Source organism: Bombyx mandarina, chromosome 02 (genome assembly GCF_030267445.1).
Source record: "Bombyx mandarina strain Sakado chromosome 02, ASM3026744v2".
NCBI classification, from domain to species: domain Eukaryota; kingdom Metazoa; phylum Arthropoda; class Insecta; order Lepidoptera; family Bombycidae; genus Bombyx; species Bombyx mandarina.
Window position 1 is genome coordinate 4,024,095 of NC_143209.1, and position 12,148 is coordinate 4,036,242.

The window sequence follows — 12,148 nt, forward strand, 5'->3', positions numbered from 1 at the left end:
GCAGGTGAACTTTCGCGCATGTACACTCGTAAAAAAAAGGGTTATTAGCATTCATTTTTTAGTAATATAAATGACAAAAATATTATTTAATATAATTCATACTAAATATTATTAAATTATTAACGTTAAATATTTATTATTAATTAATTAATATTTAAAAAAAATAATAAAAATAAAGTATAACTTCTTACGCGCGTACATAAGTACACGCACCCTTTTTTATATTGTGAAGTGTCTCATTATCCGCCTGTTGTTTCCCGGAGGTCATAGACAATGTGCCTTATTGACAGAATACGATAACCAGAAGTACAGTTTGAAGTTTGAAGGGTGGGGCAGCCGTTGTACTATACTGACACCTTAGAACTCATAAGTCAAGGCAGGTGACGGCATTTACGTTGTAGATGTCTATGCGCTCCGGTAATCACTTGTCATCAGGTGGGCCGTGAGTTCGTTCGGTGTTTTAGGCCTCTCAAGCACCAGTTAAACCTCATCGAACTTATCGATTACGACGAAGAAAGAGTTCGACAAGCGAACCAACCCAAAACCTTAGCCCGCTGAGTTTCGCGCTGAGTCTTCGCAGCGGGTCGCGATTCCGATCCGGTAGTAGATTCATTCGCGAAGCAGCTGCTCTTGAGTTGTTAGGCAGCTGTTAGCAAATCTCACCCCTCCTGGCTGAGCCTTTGCTCGCACACCTGTCCTGGTGAAACTGGAAAAACCTCCGGGCCACCAGTAATCCTTCAATCCTAAAAAAAAAAGATCCGTTCCTAGATTCAGCGAAGCACTGCTCTTGCTAGGGCTAGTGTTAGCAAATTCTCTCAGGTTGAGCCCGTGAGCTCACGTACCTGTCCGGGTGTAGGTGGGTATAGCCCCTTAGGCTACCAGCGAATAAGTACTGGTGGTTACTGGTGGTAGGACCTCTTGTGATTACTGGTGGTAGGACCTCTTGTGATTTTACTGGTGGTAGGACCTCTTGTGAGTCCGCACGGGTAGGTACCACCACCCTGCCTATTTCTGCCGTGAAGCAGTAATGCGTTTCGGTTTGAAGGGTGGGGCAGCCGTTGTAACTATAATTGAGACCTTAGAACTTATATCTCAAGGTGGGTGGCGCATTTACGTTGTAGATGTCTATGGGCTCCAGTAACCACTTAACACCAGGTGGGCTGTGAGCTCGTCCTCTCATCTAAGAAATAAAAAAAAAGAGTAGGAAAATAAAAGTTATTTTAATGCAATTGACACTTTCACATGGTAAATTAATTCTATGACGATATTCGCTCTGTGGAATCTTTAGTTACCGAACAACATTGATTGTGTGTTCGTCCACGCTTTATTGTATCAATAAAACGTCATATTTCCTTGAAACTTCACAATTATGATAATCTAAATATGATTTATCCTTATCAATAATCACTAAATGGTAATTGATTAAAATAGCAATCAGTGTAATTCAAGTGTTGATAAAAATATGGCGTATTTTAGGTTATATTTGTTTTTGTTTTGTTTGAAGTTAGTCGAGTCAAAAATTTTGTGCGAATTAGGATTTTGTGAAGTGAGTAGTAATGCAAAGGTTACGTTACTCCGGAACCTGCAATCTTTTTATATAGATATATAATACGATGTGGTTAGGTTTAGTATTGTGGGGATTTTATTGAATCACTGATTGCTATCTAGGTTCGAGATTGAAAACATTTTAGTCTCATTTAATTTTAGCATTTTAAATGGTTGACAATACCCGATCGAACCTTTTGATTAAACAGAAAATTAATTTTCTGTTGTTGAAATGTTCGGAATCAGATAATATTATTTTGTTTCATGTCTAATTTAAATATTGAGTAATATTAAGTATTATAATCTATGATTTCGTACTAATAAGATTATAATAATAATAATAATAATTCATTTATTTGTATAGAATGCAGGTACAAGTATGGTCTTATTATAAAATATATTCAATCCCACTACATTCTGCCTGTTGGCATACAAATTTTGCAAGAGAAACTTACAGCTAATTTAAACTAGGTATTATGATAAATTTAAGAATGATATCACAAAAAGTTTATTAAAAAAATTGAAATCTTAATAAGGAGAGAGTTACAATTCATTCAATTTAAAATACGTAGGGTGACCAGCACGTAGATAAACTATTAGAATTCGTTAGGTACCTGTACTCAGGAATACGGACAAATACCTCTGTCAACCTAAATAAACCGCGTAAACTTTCTAGAACAAAGTATATTGTGAGTCGCGATGATATTTGCCGCCATCCTTTCTGTTTTAGCTGGGAAGCAGTTTCAATAGAAGAGAGAAAACAACCTATATATTATGTACTCCAAAAAGACTCAGTAGACCTCATGTGGCTCCTTTTACATCTTTTTTGTTATTATCTGTATTACAAAACACAGACTTTTTGGCGGGAACGCGAGGAGTGAAGTTGTGTGATTTGTTTTATTTTGTCTAATTAGTGTTTCTTCAGGTTTAAATGTGTAATAACAGTGGCTTATTAACTGCTTAGTATCTGTGAAAGTGCACAAATGTGGGAAAATGAAACAAAGCCACTGAACGTAACTTCTCGGGCTCTTCCAAAAAGTCCACTGAAAAAGTCTCAGTAAATGACTACCATTTTACTGAGATTATACTTCATCTCATCTCATTTCATTTCATTTCGTTTTCATTATATTTTCATAATATCATTTTCATATAAAAATGTTACGTATCATTAAAATTTAAATAAGACTTGACCTTAGTACCGGGTCATAAAATCCCTTAAAAAAGATGATCAACTGTCATCAAATTGATAACTGTCAAAGTTGCTCTTAGCCGTCTTCCCGTGATCTACAAATAATGTGGATGGAGGATAGATGTAAGGAGCACCATTTCCGTATATTAGAAAGTGTCCGATGAAAAGGAGCTTATTAAGGTAGCCCCATAGTAGCAAGCGGAAAGATTTAAAAAACATGGTTAAAAACATTAAATGGTAGGCAGCGGCTTGGCTCTGCTCCTGGTATTGCTGAAGTCCATGGGCGACGGTAACCACTTACCATCAGGTGGGCCGTACGCTCGTCTGCCTACAAAGGCAATAAAAAAAAAACCTCACACTTCACTTCAATCCAGTATTGTCCCCTATTCAGCAGGGTACTCCTTACCTCTACCCTCCATAAGAAAGTGTTAAATTTTGCAGAAACACATCCGAGAGCACGGTTGCCCTGAGCCCCCTATACACTGTGCTGTGAACAACGCCACTCACAGCGGTCTCTGGTTACCATCGCCGACGCTCTGCAACTGTTGCCCTTATTGCCTAACGTTTATTGGTTAGTTTCACGTGAAACTTCTCCGAATATACTGCTATCGTCGCCATAACTAAATCAATATATTGCTAATCTAATATTTTATAATCCAAATTTAAAAAAAAACGGTGGATTCAATTTGATTTTTTTTTTATGTGGCAACCTTCATCACTTTGTTCTAAGTGAACTGATTTTGATGATTCTTTTTCATACCCGATCCTGTAGACCGAATGGTAAATAGTCGTCATCGCCCTAAACACGTCATTACGGATCCTCCTGATCCATTAACGGTGCTTTTAGGTACCACAAGCACCAGTCACCGTCCTCGTCGAACCCGTCGCTTGCTACGTAGGGCTCGACGAGTGACACATAGACACAGCCCACTGAGTGTCTCACCAGATCTTCTCAGAGGGTCGCGTTGCCGATCCGGTGGTAGATTCTGCGAAGCACTGCTCTTGCTAAGGCCAGTGTTAGCAACACTCCCAGTTAGCGCCCCGTGAGTTCACCTACACGTCAAGGAGAAGCTGAAACAGCCTCTTAAGGCTATCAGTGTGCTTAGTGCGAGTTTCTTAACGTTCTCGATGGCGTAAAAGTTAAGCCAATTTAGTATGCAGTTGGAACAGCGCCCCTAACGCCAAACGTACGCAAACGATCCCATTCCATAGAAATATGAGCTAACTTTTACGCTACCGAGAATGTTAAAAAAGCTCGCACTGAGCACCCAGCGTAGATAGGAAAAAAAAGATTCTTTTTATTTACATATAAACTAGTTTGTGCTTCTCATGTGGTCCCAAGTATCAAGATCTGACCAATAGTTCTGCAGTGAAAACTTCTTTAGAATCGTTGTGATTTCAAACCGGATGCAACGGAAAAAACGACAGGTAAGAGACACAAATACAAAAATGTGTAGGATGAAGCCAGCAAAGAATGAGACAGAAATATACATGCTATTTAATACAGCGCCATCTGTGAGATTTTTTAATACTAACGTGTGTATGAAAACTCTTGTAGTGAATTTTAATTTAGGATTATACGTGAAATTAAAATATCAATTCGCAGAGGGCGCTACCTTACAATTATTTACTAATGACAAAATTTTACATATATTTAAGACGCTTAGGATAATTGTATTTTAATTTTGGAAGGTTTCACTTCTACCACGTGTGAATTGCACACATTTTGTTTTTTTAATTATCCTTATTAATACATTTAATTGACTTCGTTTACATTGATAACGCTCTCCTTTTATTTTGTTGTATATTGTTGGCATGTAGAAGAGGGAGACCATTGCAGTGCCGGTGGACCTGGTACCGGTGCTAATGTGGGCCGCTGCGGCGATGGCCTCACCTGCGTTCGAGATGACACCGATGGGCACAGCTATTGCCGGAGAAGTATGTAAATTACGTGCAAACTATGCGAAAAGCTATTGTTATGCCGAGTAACGCCATCTGTCGTCAGATAGCAAAAAAGGATATCGAAAGAAGGAGAAAGTCTCTCGAACGCTCTAGAACATTCTCGAATGTTCCAGTCGTATCGAGAGTGTTTTAATGTTTTCGAAATATACGGGTCGAGTCTAGAGATTAGAACATTCGATAATGTTTCTATCGAATAGTTGAAACGGCTGTAAAAGCGTGCCATAGGCGACGTGGCTTCAAAAAAGTGAAGATGTGAATTGTGATCGGGAAGTTTCTTAGCGTCCACTTGAAGTCATAATAATTATATTGATTTTTAATTGGTATTTTGGTGGAGAGTTTTAGTCGAAGAGTAAATATCAATTCAAACTAGTATTTGATTTGAACAAAAGATATATTATGTTTAATTACTTTAAGAACACTGCTATGATGGAAGAATTAAATCTTGAATCTGAGCTGTACTTTGTTGAAACCCTGAAAAAGTAATTTGAAATAAAATAAATCTGTAAATGTAACGTAAATGTATTCAGATAAGTCGTAACATAAAGTAGCTATTCATTTTATCGGAAGATATTTCGTGTATGGCACTCGACGTGCCGTTCTCTTCATAGCTTTTTCTTGGCCATTAGGCAACGGGAGCTTGCTTTGGCGCGCAAATACCTTCTTTAACTGATCTGTGAGTGTGATGAGTTGCTCGCTCCGGGCATTTCAATATTGTAATAATTGTTATGTTATAATTACTTATTGTAAAAATGAATATTTAAAAAAACCTATATTTAAAAAAATAAAAAAAAATCTAATATTTAAAAAAAAAAAAGTCATGCCCGCTGAGTTTCTTGCCAATTCTTCTCAGGACGGAGGCTAATTCTTGTGAATTGGCGCTAGTTCTTTTGACGTTCAATAAGTATGTACTTTCATTTATGTTGAATAAAACTTTTTTGATTTGATTTGATTTGATCTGGTCAGAATTCTTATTATGTTTATTCCACTTTTCAGTGACGTCAGATTGTCACACGGCTCAAGACAATTTCGATGCTCGTTTGAGGTCCGGTCAAGTAGGAGCGTTAGAGCACAGACCACACTGCGATGGCAAAGGAAAGTTTGCCTCGTTTTATTGCATACCAGCGCACACGTAGGTATTTCCTCTGTTTTGACATTTAAAACGACTTTTGTGCATGACGAAAGAATTAGAAAACTTGATAATTTAAATGGGTTTGAATATTTGAGTATTTTAACAGAGTTTCCTTTTAATGATACCAGATAAACTGTTGCGGAACTTGAACGTTTTCTTAATATTACAATTTTTTTCAGCTGTTTCTGTGAATCATATTTTGTGACATAGGCTTATGAATGAATTTTCCTTACTCATAAGCTAGGAATTTTGATGCCTTCCGGCAATATTGGTTGCCACTAGTACTTAACAAGAAAATATTTGAAATTACTTATTAAGTTATTAAGTATACAATGTCACCTGCGACGAACCTGCTTTCCCAGGCATTCGTCTCATATAGTTAGAATAGTGACTTCAAAACGTTAACTAAAACTATTTATTAAGTTTAACTCCTTCTTGCGTCATTCTCCTCATTACTGAGGGTCGTCACTCCCTCGATGCATCAATCTCTCCCGTACGACTGCTTTCCATCTGCTGCGATCCTTGACCTCGTGGTGGGCATCTTGGAGCTTTTGAGTTGAGGAGGAGTTTAACTAAAACTACTTTTTTTATGATTGAGGGATTACTGGTGGCCCGGAGGCCTTTCCAGTTTCACCAGGACAGGTGGGCGAGCAAAGGCTCAGCCGGGAGGGGTGAAATTTGCTAACAACTACCCTACAAACGATCTAAGACCTGTTTCAATTTAAAAAGTACATCACCCAGATTTATCATGTTTCATTTGATTTATTTATTACAGATGTTTTTGTCAATCAGAAGAAGGTGAGAGGATTTTCGGCGAAGTCCTGAATCTAGGTTCATCAACAGAACGGAATATGCACTGTGGTTAGTTTTATTATTAAGTTATAATCACGGATGGGTAATCTCATAGTAGAGCCGTTTATAAGTTGCCGTGAATTCTCCCTTGGACCAGTATTACAGAGATTTCATGTCTCCCATGATAGAAGCAATCCCGCTAAAATCTCATACGTCGTAACGACAATATTAAGGGCTTTTAGGTACGTACAAGCTTCGACGGAAAACATTCGACAAACATTCACATCGAGCTTTAGAAAGAGACGATCGGTTCATTTCGGCTTCGTAGAGCGCTATCTCTGTCGCACACTATCCATTTGACGTTTGTCGGTCGTTGTTCAAGGGTAAGGCCGGTTACAGTCAGTGCTCCACCGACCGCCTGTGCGTACGTCAGTCGCGCTTGTCGTTTATATGAAAATTCATAAATCATTACAGTGCTGGACTGACCGTACGCACGCGCATATTGCTACGCATTGCGTACGAGGACCGTCGGTCTAGCGCGTCCGCATGCGTGCCGTCAGTCGACCGATGCGCTATGGAAACAAATGAACGCGTTCTGTGCTGCACCGATCGGTGGACCGACGGTACGGATGTGGGTATCATCATCAAAAAAAGCGATTTCGTATTGAACGTGGCCAAATATATCGACACCGAGCGCCTAATTACCGAAGTTCGTCTTCGTGAACCGCTCTGGGACAAAGGCCACGTGTTATATAAAGATCGTGATGGCAAGTTAAAGGCCTGGCAAGAAGTATATGCTGATAATTCATCAAAACTTGATCGTCATTCTGAAATAATTAAAAAAACTTGAACGTTCCTTAAACGTTTTCGAAAATAATAAGCAGCAATTAAACTATTTGCAAACGCTTCCGTTTTGCGTACCGACTATACCAATCCGATCAGATCGTTGGTCAGTGAAGCAAACTGACGATCGGTTAATGCGTACCGTCAGGACGGAACGTACGCACAGACGGTCGGTGGAGCACTGTAACCGGCCTAATAGTTTTCGGGCGGTATGTTAGTTTTTGTACGACATAGATAACGCTCTAAGAAGCCGAAATTACCGGATTGTTTCTTTGTAACGGTCGATGTACAGCATGTATTGTCGTGTACCGTAGTGAGCAATATTACCCGCATATAAGAAGATCGTCCCCTTAACGTTTTCTATAGCTATTTAACTCGGCGTTTGCTTTCCACCAGGTTCTTACGTGAAATTAATTAGCCTTGTCAGTCTTTATACCATCACAGTACTAAATGATCTTATGTAGCTAAGCTAAATAAAGCTAAGCTTTTTACTGGTGGTAGGACTTCTTGTGAGTCCGCGCGGGTAGGTACCACCGCCCTGCCTATTTCTGCCGTGAAGCAGTAATGCATTTCGGCTTGAAGTTTAGGGCAGCCGTTGTAACTATACTGAGATCTTAGAACTTTATATCACAAGGTGGGTGGCGGCATTTACGTTGTAGATGTCTATGGGCTCCAGTAACCACTTAACACCAGGTGGGCTGTGAGCTCGTCCAACCATCTAAGCAATAAAAAAAAAGCGTTATCGATCGGGTAGAACCACGCTTTGGATAGTCGCGGTAATTAGTAGTTGACAAACTCCAAAGGTGGCGCCATCCCAATAATTCACTACGCATCCTATTACTACTCCCACGCGCAACCAAATACGGTAATAATATGTTACTTGTTCCTTGTATTACTCGTTCATAGCCTTGGATTTTTTTTATTTTTCTCAACAGGATGCTCCCGTTTAAGTTGGAAGATCAAGAAATCCATTCAGACAGGGGTTAGGCTGCCGGTCCTGACTCCTAGGTGCACGGCTGACGGTAACTTCCATCCGATCCAGTGTATCGGCAATATTTGCTATTGTGTCGATACCGTAACGGGCATCATTGAGGAAGGAGAGGGAAAAGAAATTGACCTCGACGAGGAGCCGATCACAGAGTTGGAATGCTGTGAGTATGCGCACTATTGTGGATTAGGGAAGGCATTTTAACATACATCCCGAGTCGGTAGTGTGGAGATTTGTGAAAGTCTGTATACGGCATTCGCAGTGCGTTTCCAGAGATTTTTTCTGTCATGTAAAATCCGGGTTTGCAAAGAACTACCCTCCACGGTGTTTCTTGAGCCCTGTGGTATGAGGTATTCAGCAGTAGGCAGCGTGTTGAGTATGATTCAGGCACTGTTAAGGTCCACGATTAGTAAAAAAAAAAGAAAGGAAGAAAGGAAATTCAGCTCTTTGCGCCTATCTCAAACTCAACTTTGCTAATTACCAAGCTATTAAGTTTCTAACAGGGCCCACGGAAATTACGACTTCACGGGGGCTCACGGTATTTTATGATACTACTGGATACTACTGATTTTACTGGTGGTAGGACCTCTTGTGAGTCCGCACGAGTAAGTACCACCACCCTGCCTATTTCTGCCGTGCAGCAGTACTGCATTTCAGTTTGAAGGGTGGGACAGCCGTTGTAACTATAGAACTCATATTTCAAGGTGGGTGGCGGCGTTTACGGTGTAGATGTCTATGGGCTCCGGTAACCACTTAATATCAGGTGGGCTGTGAGCTCGTCTACCCTAATAGGCAATAAAAAATGTATGCACTTCAAAATTTATCATTAACTGTTAACACAATGATTTTTAAAAATCTGAAATGCAATGGATTAAAATCCAATGAGATCCATTTGGAGCTCGAGAATCCCAAACGGGGATGCGAACGTATAATAAATCAGTGTATCTTTTTGAACTACAGACAATCCTCGTCTGGATTTCTTCCCCGAATTCAGTAGAGGCGAACCGCCCTACCAGTATACGACGCCTTGTCTCAAAGACGTTACGGAGAAGATAGACATGTTCTTGCAGAGCATAGAAGAAGGGTTCATTGTGGATTACTTCAACAGCTTCCCAGAGTGCAAGCCTGACGGAACCTACGGTACTGTCCTCGAGAACAGTGATGGAATGTGAGTATCATAAATTAAAACCGTATAATTAAAATGCAGTTTCAAGGTCTATTTTATTTACGCTCTACTGGTATTATATTATGTTTTTTGTTTTCTTTAGAAATGCGGCTTTGTTTCATTTTCCCATATTTGTGCACTTTCACAGATACTAAACAGCTAATAAGCCACCGTTATTACACATTTAAACCTGAGGAAACACTAAATAGACAAAATAAAACAAATCACACAACTTCACTCCTCGCGCTCCCGCCAAAAAGTCCTACTGTCTTTTAAAATACTAACCATAGATACACTGCATACTAAGTGAATAATATCTATGATCTATATCGATACTTCCTTACATTTATCGTAAACTTTTCTTTAGAAATGAGGTAGAAATAAGAAATGAGGCTCGATATGGAAGACGAAACTCCGAAATCCTTGGGATTTTTATGTTCGTTTATATAGCTTTTATAAGGACAATAGGAAAAGCGAAATTAAATCGTAAAAGTAGTTATTACTAGATTTTTGTTTTAATTAAATTTGTAATTTTGCCTGCGGAGTGGGTGAAAACTCTGTAAAACAGAATTGACTAGTTGGCGACAGGTAAGTATTCTTACTTCAGAAACTTCGTTCGCACAGACGATCTTGTGAATAATCACTCTTTAGACATTAGTAGATTTTATTGGTTTTGTTGAATTGCGTTGCACAAGTAAAGTTAGAAGCTTGAGAGATCTTGAAATCGGGAGAGAACTTGCGGAAGTGTTTGTGAAAAGATTTCAAGGGTGATTTTATATTTCGGAAGCTAAATGGTATGTGTATATTTCCTATTTACAGGAAAATATGTGCCGATCAAAGAGGCGTTCAGATAAAAGATTATGAAGCAAAACCAGATACGCCAGAATACGAAGCCATGAATTGTAGTAAGTAGAATTCATAAAACAAAATGCTGAACCACCTATTGGTGAATCGCAAATCTTAGTAGCATTTTTTTCTGTGGGAACTATCAAGGTTTTATGTGGTATAATTCCCAGAATCTCGATATATATATTTTGTAAAGATTTTATGTCCTGCTGTCTTATATTTTCTTCTAGCATTCTATTATAATAAGAAAAATGAAATAAAGCGAAACGAGATAATGATCGATTAATTTAAGACTTTAATAAATTGGGATGTAATCATTCCCGATCCTGCGGAAAGAATGGAAAGCAGTCGACGTCGCCCCAAACACGTCATTTCGGATCCTCCCGATCCACTAACGGTGCTTTTAGGTACCTCAAGCACCGGTCATCGTTCTCATCGAACCCGTCGCTTGCAACGAAGGCCTCGACGAGTAAATCAACCCTCAGACACAGCCCACTGAGTTTCTCGCCGGATCTTCTCAGTGGGTCGCGTTTCCGATCCGGTGGTAGATTCTGCGAAGCACGGCCCTTGCTAGGGTTCGTGTTAGCAACGTCGTCAGGTTTGAGCCCCGTGAGCTCACCTACTAGTTAAGGTTCCGTTGAAATAGCCTCTCAAGGCGATCAGCTTAGGCAGGCAAAAAAAAAGTATGAAATTAAATGAAATGACTGTATAGATCAAGTAAAATGCTGGTGATTTACTAAGTTTTTTCAGTAGGCATTTTGTAAGAACCCGAGAAGTTATTACACATTTAAAGCTGAAGAAACACTTAATGAACAAAATAAAACAAATTACACAACTTCGCTCCTCGCGTTCCCTCCAAAATGTCCTCAAGACATTCTCAAGTTTGACGTATTGTCATTTAGAATGCTAACCATAGATAATACACTGAATATTAAATGAATAATATCTATGATTGATATCGATACTTCTTCATATTTGTACAATGTACATGTTTGAAATGTTTCAGATTGTGCACAAACATCACTCGTAATGGCAGATGCTCTTGAAAAACCAGTCTGTTGTAAGAACGGTAATTTCCGTCGCATACAATGCCGGCGAGGGATGTGCCGTTGTGTTGATACCGATGGTAGACAAGTAGGAACGGATTCGAGTGATGTGACTAGACTTCCCTGCTTCACGGCAAACTGGCGAGATTGTTAGCTATTAAATTTGAAAATGAAGAAGAAAAAATATTTGTAACGACATTGCTTTTTTTTGTAAAAATAATTGTTCAGTTGTACAGTCTGTAAGTTTTTTGTTAATAAACATAGTTTTTTGGTATAATGAAGTCAAATGGAAACCTTGATCAGGACGCTATTCTGAATTTATTTCGTAATGTTTACACAAACAAATACCGTCTTAAATTAATTGAAATAACAATACTTTTATAAATATAATTACTTGATCAAAATTGGTGTTTTTATTTATCTTACATTTGTAATTTGGAATCAACAATTTGGAATTAAAAAAGTTTTTGGGGCTTTATAATTATTATCAATTATTTTCTATCAACTAGTTAATTTTTTTATAGCTTAGATAAGTGAACCAGCTCACGGCCCACCTGGTAAGTGGTTACCGGAGCACATAGACATTTACAACGTAAATGCCGCCACCCACCTTGAGATATGAGTTATAGTCTCATAATAGTTA

At 38.8% G+C, this 12,148-nt stretch overlaps 1 protein-coding gene across 1 annotated transcript; it reads left to right on the forward strand.

Annotated features, from left to right (window-relative positions):
• The first annotated feature begins 1,402 nt into the window (after window positions 1-1,402).
• LOC114242000 (uncharacterized) lies at window positions 1,403-11,909 on the forward strand. The gene is made up of 9 exons (XM_089735558.1): window positions 1,403-1,546; window positions 3,176-3,305; window positions 4,556-4,672; window positions 5,690-5,825; window positions 6,601-6,686; window positions 8,396-8,611; window positions 9,409-9,616; window positions 10,433-10,518; window positions 11,466-11,909. The coding sequence occupies exons 1-9, from the start codon at window positions 1,463-1,465 to the stop codon at window positions 11,657-11,659; spliced, it is 1,257 nt and encodes a 418-aa protein (XP_089591684.1). The 5' UTR covers window positions 1,403-1,462; the 3' UTR covers window positions 11,660-11,909.
• The last annotated feature ends 239 nt before the right edge of the window (window positions 11,910-12,148 follow it).

Coding starts and splice junctions, on each gene's coding strand:
- LOC114242000 (XM_089735558.1), top strand. CDS start 1,463: ATGGCGTATTTTAGGTTATATTTGTTTTTGTTTTGTTTGAAGTTAGTC. Junction 4,673..5,689: donor GCACAGCTATTGCCGGAGAA/GTATGTAAATTA, acceptor TCCACTTTTCAG/TGACGTCAGATTGTCACACG. Junction 9,617..10,432: donor CTCGAGAACAGTGATGGAAT/GTGAGTATCATA, acceptor TCCTATTTACAG/GAAAATATGTGCCGATCAAA.